The sequence below is a fragment of the Hypomesus transpacificus genome, unplaced genomic scaffold (assembly GCF_021917145.1).
Source record: "Hypomesus transpacificus isolate Combined female unplaced genomic scaffold, fHypTra1 scaffold_291, whole genome shotgun sequence".
NCBI lineage: Eukaryota > Metazoa > Chordata > Actinopteri > Osmeriformes > Osmeridae > Hypomesus > Hypomesus transpacificus.
The window spans coordinates 72,940-90,435 of record NW_025813818.1 but is presented as its reverse complement, the minus strand read 5'-3'; the positions used below and the strand labels follow the sequence as shown (position 1 = coordinate 90,435).

Sequence of the window (17,496 nt, the reverse complement as noted above, 5' to 3'; positions counted from 1 at the left end):
TTGCAATATCATTCTGCAATTTTTTCTCCCAGCCCTCTGGCAGCACCCACACACACACACACACCCACACGCACACACACACACACACACACACACACACACACCCACACACACATACACACACACGCACAGACGCACATACACACAGTGTTGTGCAATACTTTTCTCATCAGCACACTAATCCTTGTGCTTTAAAATGTTGGACTACATTCAACCACCCAACATCTGAAAACTCAAGTACCACATCAGGTAATGTAAAGGACACATTTCATGTGTTTTACTGTAGTAAAGCTTACATTGTACTAACCACACTCATACAATTTTCATGTTTTGCTTTTCAGCAAGCACCTCAAACCTTCAACCATGTGGACCTATCACTGCTTCCATCATTCATCAACCTGGGTTTGGCTAGACTAAAGCAACTTCAATTGCAAGGTAAACTCTTATACTTACTTACAATTGTATTCTTCTTGGGGCAAACATTTATTTTCTTTCTACATTGTTTAACTGCATTAAAATATTTACTTACGTATCACTAAAGGAGTCTTGTCCAGATACCAAAAACAGCATTGAAATCTTCTTGCTGAATCCTTATGCTTTGAAATGGTGGATTTCATTAAACCAGCCAACAAATGAAAACTCTCCCACCACCAATACTACATCAAGTAAAGTATATTATACATTTCCTATGTTTTTATTGTAATACAGGTCGTATTGTAAACATGATTCTCTTCAAATCTTAATGTTATGCTTTTCAGATACCCACTTCAAGCATTTAAACCTTGTACACATCACACTCATCCAATTTTCATTTCTTGTTTTTCAGCAAGCACCTCATCCTTTAAACCATGTGAACCTATCACTGCCTGCATCATTCATCAATCTTGGTTTGGCAAGACTAAAACAACTTCAATTACAAAGTAGGTATTTACAATTACACAATTAATCTCTCTGGGGCAGAAATGTATTTTCTTTCTACATTGTTTCACTGCATTAAAACATATATTTACCTATCACTAAAGGAGCCTTGTCCAGATATCAAACCCAGCATTAGGATCTTGCTGAATCCTTCTGCTTTGAAATGTTGGATTTCATTCAACCAGCCAACAACTGAAAACTTTCCCACCATCACTACTACATCAGGTAACGTATATTACAAATGTCCTATGTTTTTATTGTAATAAAGGTCACACTGTAAACATGATTCTCATGAAATTTTTATGTTATGCTTTTCAGCTACCCACTCCAGGCCTTCACACCTTGTGGGAGTACCAATGGTTGCATCATTCAGCAATTTCAGTCTGGCAACACTAAAACAACTGCACCAAAAAGTATGCTTGTATACCTACCTACTTACAATGAACACTTAGTCTCTCTTGGGGCAAAATGTCTGTTCTACCTTCATTATTTTACTGCATCAACTTAATATTTATGTATAAATACAGGAACCGTGTCCAGATTTCAAACCAAGCATTGAGATCTTCTCGCTGAATACCCTGAGAAACTATTAGTACTATGTTGACTAAGATGCCTTCTGGACCCTGGTTGATATTACCCTACTCATTCCTACCTTGTGGTAAATATATCCATTGTTAATTTTGCTTTGTATTTCACAATCCATACACTGTAAACATACCAACATTAAGACAAAACATGGAGTTACAGCATTATAACACCTAGTAATCCTATACACAAAATATTGTAGAATATGTACAACATATTTGTTTCAACAAACACATAATCACATATGTGCTTAAAATAATTCACCTCTACACTGTTTACTGTCAATAAAATACTTGCAAACACATGCAAATTCTGCATCTTTAAATGTTTAAAAAAAAAAAAAAAAATCTGTTCTTTATATACATATTTGTCTATTTTATGTGTCCACACAGGCTAACCACAATGCTCAAACATGTGAAGCATAACTCAATGACGACTCTGGACCACTGGATACAACATCAACAACTGGATGGAAAGATATCAAAGAAGTCTGTGGCTGCCTGGAATTTCACAAGGATGTTGATGGACCATGTGTTTTAATACCACCCTACAGAAACACCCTTCTAATCCATGGAAATCCAAAGGTCACTTTTACACCTGTCCACCCTCAATTGCTTTAGACTCAACTCATGAGAATTGTATTGCACTCAATATTGTAAATTACACCAATACAACATACATCACATTTGGTATTATATTGTGTCAGTAAACAATATGAACAGAAAACACATTTCACAAATCTAACACTGCTACCACTAACACCTTTCACAATCATTTCCATTTTTACCATTTTTTTTCTTTTTTACATTTCATTATAATACATGTATTAAATCTGCAGACATTGTACTATCATTTCACAGTTATTTCAGTTGAATTATTTGTATATTTCTTTATAATACATGTGTTACCTGCATTTGTATATACAAATAGTTACTTTATCTATATACACAAAAAGCTACTTAACAAAAAATGCCATATGTAATGTTTTTTATCTTTTAACATTGATACAAGTTTTCAACACCATATTGATTTGTTAATGTATCATATTTGTACTAAATAAAATGCCTTTATTCTTACACAACTGCCTATTGTACCCCACTTCAAAAGCAAATTCAATCACTGGACATGAAGGGGAAACAGTTCACTCTGCATCACAGAAATCTTTTTACCTTTATCTCCAACAGATTTTCAAAGGATTTTCCCAAAAAACTTTTTCCTGAAGTTGTTTTGTTTTCTTGTTGCATTACCTAAAAACACAGTCTAAACAATTTATTAGTGTAGTTTTTCTCTTTTTACTTATCAGTGACATATAGATTTGCAAAGTTCATGTACCCATAGTCAGTGGCGGATAAAGTAATTTTGGGGCCCCAGGCGAAGACAATCATGCCTCCTTAACTCCTATTCTCACTCTTTTCAATCCATATAATAATTATTAATATAATAATAATAATAATCTTAATAACTAGACAAAGTACAATTTCTGAGGAAATTGTAGGGTGTCCTTGCTAGTGTCAGTTGCAGATGGGTCTGTTTGTTAACTGTAATTTTAACAACTGATATTTCTGTACATTTTATATCAAAATGTGTTTTATTTATGAAGATTGCATAGATTTCAAAGCATACATTTGTTGCTGCTCATTTACAATTCAAAACACAAAAAGTGAAGAGAAAGTGGAGAGAAAGGGGACGTTTCTTTATGTAGTTTCAGTTTGGTAAGTACTTATTTACTCTGTTTGTCTTTTTCTTTTTGTGCTCCGCTCGGGGAGTTCCATTTAGCAAAATAATAAATCGACTGATATGACATGCTTTGCTATGCAGTTGCTGCAATCGATGGAATGGTCCACCGTAGTATGAAGTCTGAGGGGAAGCCTGCGTTGAAACACATAGAATAAACACTCTGTTTGTCTTTTTTTTATATACTTTAAGAAGACATTATGACTGTTAATCAATTTGTATAATTATTATTATAGTTTTTTATTGATCATATAGTATTTTTATGGAGTCTTTAAAATAATCCCTGGCAGCTGGGACCCCTAGGCGGTTGCCTACTTTGCCCAATGGTTAAGTCCGGTCCTGGACCGAGCAAGTGTCCAAAATAAAGCTTATGATGATGATGTTACTGTATATTGTGTTTTTTGTTTTAAAGTTCACATTTTACACATAAAAGGTAGCATTTACACTAAATCGCAGTGCATATTATTATACAAGTTAACAAAGGGAAAAAGGCAAAAGCACAGAAAAACGCGCACCAACTCCAATCCACTTCATACGCATCAGCCTAGCGAAAGCACAAAAGAATGCGACCAAACTCCCCGTATCAATTACGAGGTTTGTAGGTCTCTTCCACCTTAGCCGTAGTTTCTCATTCAGCAATGTCCTCTGACATATCATCAATGCGACGTTTGATCGTGTTATCAGAGAGGGGGATTTTTTCTTTTGCAGCATCTGGCCCTAGCCTTACATCATCCATTTTTTGCAGGCTGGTAATATGAGCGACTCTTCTAAAGTGTGTGGCTTTTTAGATTTAGCAAACAACATACGTTTGCTCTGTGTGGTATTCTGTGTTTTAAGTCTTTTAAAATATTCAATGTCTTTGTTCTGGTGTGGTGGGTGCTTGGTCTTCAGGTGCCTTGTCAATTTGCTAGGCACCATGGCTGCATTAGCCAACGTCTCCCTGCAGACAAGGCAGGTATGTGGGGCACGTTTACTACTGGAGAGTCGTTATGCCGCTTTTTTCTCTTTGCTGATTTCGATTCCGATGTCTGTTCATGTACATGTGGATGCATTCTCTTTAAAAACGTAGCCTTTTTAATTGCCTGCACTCCTCCATCTGCTGTCAATGCGGAATAACTAACAAAGTCAGCGAAAGAACTGTTGTTGACGTTAAGCCCTGAATCAACTGTGAACTGTAGCCGATTGTTGTTTGTGACGTAAATAGCCTACATTTTTTATTTATATAATGTCAATAAAATGAATTTAAAAATGATTTTTTTTTTTCCCATGAAATTATCAAGCCTTGAGCCATTCCGCGGCACCCCTGAGCATGCGTCACGGCACCCACTTTGAAAACCCCTGCTCTAGACAGCCTAAAATAAACACTACATCTAATTGTCAGGGAGTCAGATGGCTGAACGGTGAGGGAGTCAGGCTCGTAATCAGAAGGTTGCTGGATTGATTCCCCGCCGTGCCAAATTACGTTGTGTCCTTGGGCACTTCACCATACTTGCCTCGGGGTGAAAGTCCCTGTACTTACTGTAAGTCGCTGTGGATAATAGCGTCTGCTAAATGATAACATGTAAATTATTTATTTTTGCTATAACATGCAGGCATCAAACTCTTCTGACGTTGACTCCGACAACTTACCTAAGATGGGTCCTCTGTGGATGTCTACATCCTCAAACAGAGTGACCTCACAAAAACATAAACTTATTATTGCTATTGAAAGCCATTATCTTTAGAAAACGTTTGTGCAATGCACCAATATGGCACTTTTGCCAATATATGATTTCATCATAACAATAATTATTTCTATAATATAAATCAGGCATTGCAGTACATTAGCTATATGGCAACATTAAAAATGTGTTTGAGGAAAGCAGAGGATGTTTAAAATCAGATTCCCTATATATAAATATGGATGTATAAGAAACAAAAGACAAGGATACCAGTAATACTATTGTCATCTTTAAAAAATATATGACATTGTAACAAGGCACAAACAAAAACTTTTCTCAACAAATTATTCTTTAGTAATGTTTCAGTTATCTCAGACAGTGAAAAACAATAGTACACAGCCAATGACCAATGATTACAGCTACATTCCAACATGAAACATAGGTCTGAAATCGAAAAACATTAAATACGATAATGTTTTTAATATAGAGCAGCATAACTAATGTTTTCAACTACATTTCAACATGAAACATATGAATTAAACATGAAAATGTGAAACATGAAACAATGTTATAAAAGGTTATAAGGCACAAATTAAACAACATAATCATTAATTGGCATATTATTGTGTTGTCGTCTCTCAGTTAGCCCACCTTGAAAAATGTTACATTCTGCAGCATAACTATGATAACAATTTTAGAAGCTCAACTTCACTCAACAAAGGTCAGCATTTGAAGTCTTGAAAATGTGACACAAACTCAATATTAAAAAGCAACAAAGTAAACAATCATTTACACATACTTATACATTATTTAAACAAGTTTCCTTGCAAGGCTTTTAGTTTTGTTCAAAGAAGACATTTTGGTGTATAATCACAGTTTTCAGAAACCCTTCTACTTTAACTTAAAGATCTTAAAGATCCCAACTGTCAGCACTATTTGGTGAGGGAATCATAGGAGAACCCATTGGCTGGTGTAGTTCACATATTTGTGTTGTCTCCTTATCTGCCTCAGTACTGGTACTTGGCTTTGGCTCATCATCACAAAACAATACAGCAATGGCACGTTTGCCTCGAGCTGTAATATCAATTCTGTCATGCTGCATGATGTTCTGCACAATGTGGTCACATTGATTTAAAACATGGTTGTCAATTTGTACTAAGGAGCGAATCAATTTGTCGTCTAAGATGAATTCAACATGGTTTTTTTCTTCGTCTTCCAAAACAATTGTCCCCCTCATCAAACTGGTCAATTTAGTGTTCTTGCAGTATTTGCTGCACTTCTCACACCTTGTCATTAAGGTGGCAGGGTTGACATCAAATACAGCATGGCGCTGTGGACACAAGTAAGTGGATGTCACATCCACCTGTACAATTTCTCCAACTGTATGTTTTGCGTCATTTTTTACCGCTGGTGATGCTGCCCCTCCGTCTTCAGCAATGTTGAAAGTGCTTTGTGGTGTGGTTGTCAGCAAGACATTGTTATTGAAAAAACGGACAGACACATCTGTAAAAGTGTACCATTTGTCTATCACCAGCACATCATTTCCCCACACAGTGAGCATGATGGAGGCAGTCTTGTCAGACACAGCATACACTGTTTTGTCCATCACTTTGTGGGTCCGAGTCGTTATTTCCTCCTTTTCTCTCTGCTCCAAGACTTTCACCACCACATTTACCTGCACACACAAGAAACATTTACACAACATGTTATTTAAATCAACACACTGTAAAACACCTATGTGAATCCAGATTACTGCAAGGTTTCGCAGGAAATCTGTATAGGACATTAGTAGTGCCATTTAGAAACAGTAAAATGGCAAATTCCTTGGAATGATGTGCTATCATATGACACTGAAACAGATGCATAATTAAGATCTATACTAAAAAGATAGCACTCTTATGTTTTTAACATGGTAAATCATTCAAATGTACTCACTATTTGATGCTCCCTGGGATCAGAAAGGATGTCACTTATTGATCTGGTCTGCTGATCCTTTGGAGCCAATTCATCGAAACAGAAGCCCAAGTTCCGCACACATGTCAGCTGGGCACGCTCATTTATCAAAATGTCATTCTCTCCTTGATTTTGCCGTGATGGAGTCAGCGTTATGTTTCCCACTTTGACTGGGCTCCTTCAAAGAAAAAGAGAAATAAGTTGACAAATAACAATAAGAATAATAAAACAAACATGTTCAGCAACACCATACTTAGTCCAAAAATTCGTGTAATTTTAGTTAATTTGGAATTGCATTTAGCAATACTAAAGTACTTGCCTGTCTTTTTCAGCGCACACAAACCAATTGTGTTTCTGCGGGGTGAAGATGACCATTTTTGTGTTTTTGGTCGCTTCCTGTAGTACAGCAGTGAAGTATTTCTTGTACTTTCCTTGTTTCACGTCAGAAACCAGGTGAATATACCCTTCTGCTTCGATTTTCATTTGCTTAGGTGACGTCATGATTGAATCTATACAAATTACACACAATTTGTTACAAAATTGGAAACTGATTAAGATATTGCAACAGGTAACATTTGTAGATGTGTAGGCTATGTGTAAAAACTCAAAAGGCCATCTCAGTCAGCAGTTGAAAGATCTATGCCGTTGAACCGAAAACACAAACATACATGTCCGCAGAACTTATAGTTTTCGACACATTTCAAAATTGAGATAGTTTAAAACAAACGAAACTGAAGACAACGTCTCAATAATATGCCAACCAATCATCGGAATTTAACTAAATAATAACTAGGCCTACATGTGTCCAACATATTATATCAGTCTATACGTTAGGCTTTAAAAACAGCATTTGCGGTACAATGGTTGCAAAAGAAATGGTCACCTTAGCTTAAGATCTTTGTCAATTCGATTTCAAACTTACATCTTTAAACTGTACAAACAATGAATAAATGCCTTTCCTAAGTGGAGCTCTGTATCTTCAAATGCTGCCTATGTATTTAACCATATTAGCTCTAGCTATAGATTAAAAAACAAGCTTGAGAAGTCCATTATTAGCCGTAAACGTAAACATTGACACAGTGCATGCTTCAGGGCAAAGTGTTACAGTTTTTTCCTCTGAGTTAAAAAAAATGCATGGAGCGGCCAGTTTTACTACATTGGCAAATTAGTGGGGTCAAAAAAGAAAACGAGTAGGATAGTCCTCTTCAAAGCGTAATCTACGTTTTTTTCCAAGTTTATTGTAGCTAGCAAGCCTATGTAAACTGAAGCTACTCAAAAGTAGGCTATAACTAACTTGCACATTTTTACAGCGTTTATCTTAAATACCAACAAATGTTTAACTTTTAGTATAAGCGCTGAAAATACACAAACACATTAAGATACACTTGAACATCTACCTTTGAAAGTTCTTCAATGACCAGTAGTTTCTCTTGCAATCCTGTCAATGAAATAACTATAGCCTACTGTACAAACGTGCGCAGGTAAGGGCCATTGTTGCCCTGGCAACGCCTTCTTTGTCCTGATTGGTTGATCTGCCCTTCTGGAGAAAGAGACCATGAAACCTTTTTGTTTGTTTTGTAGTTGCATCAATAACATAATCCGATCCTTTGTAAAGTAAAATACAATTAAATTGCAATATCATCCAGTTCTGAAATAATTTATTTTGCAAGTATAACGTCAGCGTTGCCCTGTGAATAATAAACCTACCTACCTAAGCTACCTTGCCTTGTATTGATGTTGCCTTTTAAACAAAGGTAAGTAGCTAATACCCTATGTAGAAGCAGCAAACTAACTCTAGCTCTACGATATGTCCAGTCAATTCTTGTGCACTCATTGAGATTGAGAAAGAATTGATGGACTTACAACAGGGGCAAACTTACCCATTAGGCAAGGTAGGCAACCGCTTGGGGCCCCCAGCTACCAGGGGGCCCCCAGATGCCAGGGGTGTCTACATAAAATTACTATATGATCCATAATTACTATAATAATAATACAAACCGATCATAAGTCATAACCTTCCACAAAAGTATCAACAAAGATACCAACAGAGCGTTTATTCGATTTGTGTCAAAGCAGGCTTCCCCTCCCACCCTATAGCCTACTGTGGACTATTCCATCGATTGCAGCAGCAAAGCACGTCATTTTAGTTGGTTAATGTGAGACAGTAGAAGAGTGAAGTGAATGCAAAAACCAATTTGCTAAATGTAACAAAACTCCCCGAGCAGAGCACAAAAGAGAGAGACAAAAGAGGAGAGTAAACAAGTAATTTCCTATCTGAAACTACAGAAGGAAACTTATTTTTTCTTCACTGGTATCCAATGATGCGGCAGCTAGCACAAGTGCTGCTCAGTGAAGTTTGGCTAGCAACAGCAGCTAGGCTAGCTTGCTCGTAGCACAATTTACTAGACTGAGACCAGATTTGGCATTGTTACTGACAATTATCGCCTCCAGCAAACTTTTTTTGAATTAGCCATTTCCCCCTGAATAAATGTCAAGCTTATTTACGTTCTGGAGGCATATTTTCAGTAAACAGATGGTACTGTACTGTTTGAATTGCGATTCCATCTGAAATACTGCTGGTGACAATGTTGTTACAATAGCTTGTTTCAAAAGGGCTTCTTAATGAATTAATGCAATATGAGTAGCTAATCTAAATGCTTGAAAAAATATCCCTAGAAGGGAAAAAGGTGACAACGTCATAGAGGTTAGGAACATTTTCACCGGATTGCCCAATATCTTTATGTGATCCAACTTTTCAACTGAGGCTGCTATAGATTATCAATATTATATATATTAATAATTATTATATTGATTGAAAAGAGTAAGAATAGGAGTTAAGGTGGCCCCATGCCTGTCTTCGCCGGGGGCCCTCAAATCACTGAATCCGCCACTGATTTACAATGTACTAATACAACTGGCCTGTACATTTACATTTAGTCATTTAGCAGACGCTCCTATCCAGAGCAACTGTACAAAAATAACGGTATAATGCCGTAAATAATAAACGAGTAAAACATTTGTGCTTTTTGGAGTTTGTATGAAAAAAAAGTGCCTGCCAGGGGGGAGGTGTTAGAGTTAGAGCCCCTCCAACTGTCTTGCACGTCCCTGATCATTGCCTACATGCAATGTGCCCTCACACCTCAACAAATACCATTTCAAAGAAACAAAGGAAAGGCGCCATGGAAACAAGTATTTACTTTGCATAACCATTTACCTGCAATGAAGAAGACAACGACAGGAAATGAAAAAAAGACACAAAAACGGAAGATATAAAAATTGACATAATGATATAACTGTATTGTACCATATAGGCTACCTGAAATAATATTGTAAATACATTTAGGATAAAAAATGTTGAGCGCTTTTTTGGACTTGTATAAGAAAGATAGTGACTGTGGTAGGGGGGCTTTTCCCAATGGGGAACAATAGCACCTCCAGTGTGCCCTCACACCTCGATAAATAACCATTTCAAAGAAAACAAAAGAAAGCAACAAGAAAACAAGTATCCACTTTGCATTCATGATTGGTAACCTTTCTGTCTAGCAGAGCTTAGGGTCGGCTCCAGATCGGCATTAATAAACAATGCTGTGCCATTTTTAAAGGGAACATTTCCTTAGCTATATTTTAAAACACAAATGCCCCCACCATCTGATTCATCTAGGAACCAAATCTCAAAACACCCCGGTGTAACAGTCTGCTATGAATAGCCTAGTTTTTACAGACTTTTTAATTCATTTTCTCTGGCTAGTTTTAACCTTATCGAATTGTAGGATTTGCGGTCACTGTGAAGATTTGGGACGCGCTGTTTTGGCGTTTTCCTATGCAATTGAGAGAAACATGTTTTTTTATACATGTCTCTGCTATCAAAAGTAAACATTTGCAGATCTGGATAGATCTTAAGCCCACTACCTAAATCATATATAACATTTTACGAATTTATCACTGTGAAAACACAAAATTAAGCAAACTATGGCTTTTTTTCTTTCGTGTTTAATGTTTATGGTGTTCTGCAATTAAAACGATGTAAAGGCAGAAATTTATTAAACTATGTAGGCCTACATGGATGTGTTTAAAGCTCTGCTAGACAAAAAGGTTGTCAATCATGAATGCAAAGTAAATACTTGTTTTCAGGTCGCCTTTGTTTACTTTGAAATGGTTATTTGTTGAAGTGTGCGGCACACTGCATGTAGACAATTATCAAGCAACATGACCTGTCACCCCGCAATCACTTTCTTTTTCAAACAAGCTCCAAATAGCGATCAACATTTTGACTCCTATATTTATTCCAATATTATACCACAGTTAATAAAATAACTTACTCCTCAAAGTCACGTCAAAGTGAAAGTGTTTTCCCTAGCTCAACAGTGCACTGACGTAAAAAAACAACAATGTCATGTACCTGGAGGCAGAAGGCAACACTGATGTTAAAGTGGTAAAATACATTATTACAGAACTACATGATATTGCGATTACATTTTATTTAACTTAACTAATAATAGGCTTATCGTTTTAATGCAGCCACAAAACGAACAAAACAAGTTGAAAGGGAGATCAGCCAATCAGGGCAAACAAGCTCTTGCCAGAGCAACAATGTCCATTACCTATGCACGTTTGTACAGTATCGTAATTTAATTCACACGACTGCAAGGAAACTACAGATCATCCAAGCACTTTGAAAGGTACATTTTCAAATGTATAATAATCTAATATGTTTCTGTCTTTTCTGATGTTATACTAAAGGTTAACCAATTGTTTTCATCAACGATAAACGTCAACATGTACAAGTTAGCTATACTTTTGAGTAATAGTTTATAGACGTAGCTCTAGGTTAACTTCAATTTAGCACAATAACCTTGAAACAACGTAGATTGCGCTTTTAAAAAGATCATACTTTTATTCTCTCTGGACCCCACTAATATGTTCGTTTACTAAAACGAAGCCGCTACTATATGCATTTTTTCCTCGGTCCCAAACACTGTCACACTTCTGTTTTGCCCTGAACATGTCTTAAGCTGCAGTTTCAATGTTTACTTTTACGGCTAATGGACTCTTCAAACTTGTTATTAATTTATAGTTAATATGGTCTATATACATAGGCAGTGTTTAAAGACAAAGAGCTCAACTTGGGAAAGGCATTTATTATTTTTTCGTACAGTTTAAAGATGTGGTTGCAATGTCAAATCAGTTTCACATTTTAAACAAACTGTGTGTAATCTGTCAATAGATTCAATTTAACATCAACTACGAAGATGCACATCAGAGTAGAAGGGTATATTCCAGGTTTCAGAAGTGAAACAAGGAACGTTTAAGGCATACTTCACTGCTGTACTTCAGGAAGCCACCAAAACACAAAAATGGTCATCTTCAGGACTTCACCCCACAGAAACACAATTGGTTTGTGTGTGATGAAAAAAATAGGTACTTTGATAATGTTAAATGCGATTTCAAAGTATGCTGTTATGTAAGATGTTGGTTTCATTGTACTCACACTTGTTTGTTTCAACCCCTTTTTCTTTGAAGGAACCCAGTCAAAGTTGCAGACATAATGCTGACCCCATCTCGCCAAAATCAAGGACAGAATGCTATTTTCATCAATGAACGATCCCAATTGACATGTGTGCAAAACTTGGCCTTTTGTTACGATGAGTTTCTTCGTGCTTAGACACAAACAACTGACTAGCACTATGCCACCTTGGCACATTAAGTAGCAATCTAAAAGCATCATTGTAGGCTACCTTTAGTATCTGTATACTCCTTTACCTGTACATAGACCACAAATGAGCAGTGTACAATGGTGTTATGTAGGTTCTAAACAGGGAACATTTAACTGAATCTGAGCACATAGAAAACGTCCTTAATAACATACTGGCCTGAGAATATATTTTACAGCGCTGTTGATACATATCGTTGTCATCTGTCCAATCATCAGAAATGACATGGCAGATATTTTATTTCCTCACAAACACCAAGGGGACTGCCAGATAAATAAAAGGTAGGGAAGGTTAATTTCCTGTCCTGATTACTTCTGACTATCATTATGTGGCTTTTCTTTGCATTATATTTTATATCATGATCTAAGCCATACTGAGAGCACACCCATAGCATCTGTTGCAACAGGCTGAGTGGAACCAGATAATCTGCGTACATCAGATGATTGACAATAGATTCACCAACAAGACAGCCTGTATTTGTCTTATTCAGCTGGCTTGATAAGTCGTCCATATCCATATTAAACAAAAAGGGAAATCAAATTCCTCCTTGTCGAACTTCGTTACCAACATGGAAAGGAGCTGATACAACATTGTCCCATTTAACATGAAAAGTTTGATTGGCATACGAGAACACCAAAATCCTCACAAGAGGTTTAGGGACACCTCTCGCTATTAGCTTCATAAACAGTTTTTCATGACAAATTCGATCGAAAGCTTTGTAAGCATCAATAAAGCATAAAAATACAGATAAATTAAGACTTGTGTACCTGAGACAATCTCCTTCAGAGCATAGATACAGAGATCAGTACCATGTTTTCTTTTAAAACCAAACTGATTTTCTGCAGTCAGAATATACATTTCCAATTTCAATCAAATAATTCTCTCAAACACTTTAGACAAGATACTGGCCAATGCAATGGGTCGATAGTTGTCTATGCTGTTCAGTTTACCAGCCTTATCTTTAACAACAGGCACTAACAGTACTGACATAATAGAGTTCGGTAGAACACCATGAACCATAATTCCAGTGAGACACATGGCTAGAAATGGACTGAGTCTATAACTGGCATTTTTTAGATGCTCTGCAGAAATGCAATCCATACCACAAGCTTTGTTGTTGTCTAGCATGTGGATGGCATCATAAATATCTACTGGTCTAACTATCAAGTCTGCAGAGATACCTTTATATTCATTATCAATTCTCACTGTGTTACTTTGAACACAATTAAATAGTTGACTGTAGTGCTCATGCCATAGATCAGCAATCTTCTCTGGACAACTAACCCCTTTGATATCAGAAGGGAGGGGAGTTCTGTTATTATTTATGATCTTGACCTCCTTCCAGAAGTCAGTAAGATTGTTATTCTGCATCTTTCTGGCCAGCGAGTCTGCTCTCATTGTGTTTTCATTTCTCTTAATGAAACGAGTGCATATTTAAATCTAGCATTTGTGAGGTTTTTGTTATCAAGCAGCACTCCCTGTCTGGGTCTGCCTGCCTCTGACCAGACTCTAAAGGCTTCTCTAGCAGCAGCATGTTGCTCAGACACAAACTTATTCCAGACAGGCCGTGCGTTAGGGACCTTACTCTTGTGATTAATAAAAGGTTCACTGGAAGCATAAAGACATTTGACAATATCATCATACATGGCACAGAGCTTTTCAGCATGATGTTTATCCTTGCAGTTCATATCCGTGCACATTAGGGCATCCCTAGAAAATGCAACATCACTATGTAAGCTGTCAGTTAATAGAGAATATCTGTGCATAACCTCTTTGGTCAATTTTGACCAGTCCAGTTTTCTTGGGGGGCCAGCAACAAGGGTACACTCTCAACATTTAGCAGCATAGCAACTGGTATGTGATCAGTGGTGGCCAGCCCATAACACATCTCTATACTTTCCAGTGAGTCATGAGCATCGGCTGTGGTTACAATATGGTCTAGCCAGGAAGTTGTGTGCCACGTTTCACTTATATAGGTAAAACTTGTATCAGGCAATAACGCTTGATATCATTAATTTAGTTTAATTACAGAACTGCTGCAGATGTTGTGCGAAAAAAAACGCTTATCTGACATGTCAGCATTAAAATCACCCATGACATAGACACAACATGAACTATTGTCCTCTATGAAGGACTGAATAAAAGCTAACCTGTTCTGAAATTCATCCTCATGGTCATAGGATTCATATGGTGTGTACACATTTACAATAGTACATTTATTTTCATTGTGATTAAACTCCAACCCAATAGCCCAGTCAACGTTAAGCCACACCACCTTTACCGTTGGGTCATATTTTATGTTCCACAGTATAGCTACACCACCAGCTATCCTCCCACAAACCATTCTCATGCTGAGATCGGTAGTGGACTCTCCAGCACCATGAAACATCTTGTGTAGGGAGTTCAATTTGTCCAGATCTTGCTTGGCCATCCAGGTTTCTTGAAGGCAGACAATGTCACTCTCGTCCAGCAATGTGTCCACCACTAAACGTCTTGATCTATCAGCAGCAGTATGTCCTACTCGAAGGCCACGAGCGTTGTAGGATACAACCCGCATTAATGATCTACCATGGACCCATCAGGGCAGCTGGCCGGTGTGTCCGTCTCCCTGGTCTCTACATATAGGCCTACATTCATCCCAGCATCATGACTGAGCTGAAGCTCGGTACCCTGAGAGCGGGGGGTATGCTCTGGTCGAGCTTTTTTGAAAGTATAGACCAAGGGTAATTACCACACCACAACTGTCCCACCATTACCCATAGGTGGCGCTACATTCCACGCCCTAAAGCACAAAGGCTTTCTGGAATGGATAGGCTAACCAAGCCCCCTCCCTTCACTCCTTGGGTTGAAATAAAGGCCCTTGTGGATCTTGATGGTATTATATTTCAGATTTGGTATCCCATTGGTAATTCTGCAGCATAGATTTTTCTATACAGTTCCAATTTGTCAAGAATATACATTTTTCAATGGTTCGCAATGTTTGGAGGAATCCGCCATTACTGCTTGCAGTTATATTTAGGATTCCTCCGTCAGGAGGAAACCTATTGTTATTGTTAGTTTTATTAGGATTCCTCCGTCAGGAGGAAACCTATTGTTATTGTTAGTTTTATTAGGATTCCTCCGTCAGGAGGAAACCTATTGTTATTGTTAGTTTTATTATTATTATTATTATTATTCTTGTTCCATGGAAGTCAATGGCAGCCCCTAGAACACTTCGACAACTTTTTGTGAAATTTGGCACACTCATTAAGGACAGTTGATTCTATACCTACACCAAGTTTCATGTCTCCCATTAGACCACTCCAGCGCCACCAACGGGTCAAAGTTGGACTTGTGTTTACACACGCAACTTTTGAACCGTATGACCCATTTTCAAAAATGAGGTACCATTGGATTCCCTGGTTCAAGCCGAGTTCAACGCACCCCATGGCGTCAATTTCCGGTTATATAGATTTTCCGCTACTTCCGGTTTTATCAAAAACCTTTGAAAGCCTACTCCTCCTACAATTTTTGTCATATCTTCTTCAAAGTTACCAGAGATGATCTTCAGACCAAGCGTCACAAAAGTTATCGAAAAGAATTTTGATCCTCACAACCCTTTGTCCGGTACAGCCAATCAAATTCATCAGAAAAGCCGCCAAACAGGATGTGAAGTCATGTCTCAGCAAATCTTTGAGATATCAACACGAAACTTGGTATATCGATGGAAGACACTACAACATGTTACCGTGTGCAAAGGCAACTTCATATCTCCAAAAATGATTGATATAAAGCAAATTGAACTTATCGCTAACGCTAAAATAATGCTTTACACATCAGCCAGTCAAAAACTGATACTCTGATTCAATCACAAGTTCATATGAAGACTCTTGAGAATGTTTATAACACAAATCTGTGAAAAAGTTGACTGTAAGATCAAAGGTCGATTTTTGGTGAATATTTGAAACATGCTTGCTTGGCTAATTTCCAGCCAAATTTCCAATGAATGTCTCCCCTCCTCCTGCCCGTGCGTGCTCCACATCCTCACACACTCAGCCTTAACTTACACACGCGCGGGCTTGGCAAGACGCACACGCAACATTTCAGGAGAGTGTGGGCTGACCAAGCCCCCACTCATTCCTTGGTTTCTAGCCAAGGCCTTGTGGATCTTGTAATCTTGGATCTCTTAACAAAAGCTGATCTTTTTAGTATTGCATTTCCGATTTTGTATGCAATGGTAAAAAGTTATACAAATCCTAAAACATTGATATATAAATGTATTTATATATATATAAATCTTTATTTCAGACGCCAAGTTCCACATAAAATAACAGACATAGAGCTATAAAAAAGAGAGTAAAACGAAAACATAAAACATAGATAATACAGTGCATAAAAAGTATGAAGACTTTTGTGCCAATGTAGTCTTAAGTTCCAAGTAATCGATAGCAGCTCTTTAGAGGGTTGACCAGGGCCTCTACTATTCAGTTCTCAGACTTGTCCAGTCGACACATGAAACCATACATCAGTTGTCTCAGGAGTGCCTTACAGGTTGGTACGTGCTTAGACAGAAACAACTGACCAGCACTATGCCACCTAGGCACATTAAGTAGCAATCTAAAAGCATCATTGTAGGCTACTTTCAGTATCTGTATACTCCTTTTCCTCTACATAGACCACAAATGAGCAGTGTACAATGGTGTTATGTAGGTTCTAAACAGGGAACATTTAACTGAATCTGAGCACATAGAAAACGTCCTTAATAACATACTGGCCTGAGAATATATTTGACAGCGCTGTTGATACATATCGTTGTCATCTGTCCAATCATCAGAAATGACATGGCCCAGATATTTTATTTCCTCACAAACACCAAGGGGACTGCCAGATAAATAAAAGGTAGGGAAGGTTAATTTCCTGTCCTGATTACTTCTGACTATCATTATGTGGCTTTT

The 17,496-nt window shown here is 37.4% G+C and overlaps 1 protein-coding gene and 3 long non-coding RNA genes across 5 annotated transcripts; 3 read left to right on the top strand and 1 right to left on the bottom strand.

Annotated features, from left to right (window-relative positions):
- Positions 1 to 160: 160 nt before the first annotated feature.
- Positions 161 to 867, top strand: LOC124463521. 2 transcript variants are annotated; one of them, XR_006955568.1, is made up of 4 exons: positions 161 to 249; positions 342 to 435; positions 542 to 665; positions 827 to 867. It is a non-coding gene; the product is annotated as an uncharacterized LOC124463521 (long non-coding RNA). The 2 variants fall into 2 exon arrangements; XR_006955567.1 differs by having other exon boundaries at positions 161 to 435.
- Positions 868 to 1,239: 372 nt separating this feature from the next.
- Positions 1,240 to 2,522, top strand: LOC124463520. The gene is made up of 3 exons (XR_006955565.1): positions 1,240 to 1,331; positions 1,446 to 1,576; positions 1,896 to 2,522. It is a non-coding gene; the product is annotated as an uncharacterized LOC124463520 (long non-coding RNA).
- Positions 2,523 to 5,808: 3,286 nt separating this feature from the next.
- LOC124463518 lies at positions 5,809 to 8,270 on the bottom strand. The gene is made up of 4 exons (XM_047015276.1): positions 8,249 to 8,270; positions 7,171 to 7,360; positions 6,834 to 7,029; positions 5,809 to 6,573 (listed from the first exon to the last, which is right to left on the bottom strand). The coding sequence occupies exons 2-4, from the start codon at positions 7,350 to 7,352 to the stop codon at positions 5,809 to 5,811; spliced, it is 1,143 nt and encodes a 380-aa protein (XP_046871232.1). The 5' UTR covers positions 7,353 to 7,360; positions 8,249 to 8,270.
- Positions 8,271 to 10,970: 2,700 nt separating this feature from the next.
- On the top strand, positions 10,971 to 12,524 carry LOC124463519. Its single transcript, XR_006955564.1, has 3 exons — positions 10,971 to 11,530; positions 12,076 to 12,269; positions 12,372 to 12,524. It is a non-coding gene; the product is annotated as an uncharacterized LOC124463519 (long non-coding RNA).
- Positions 12,525 to 17,496: the final 4,972 nt, after the last annotated feature.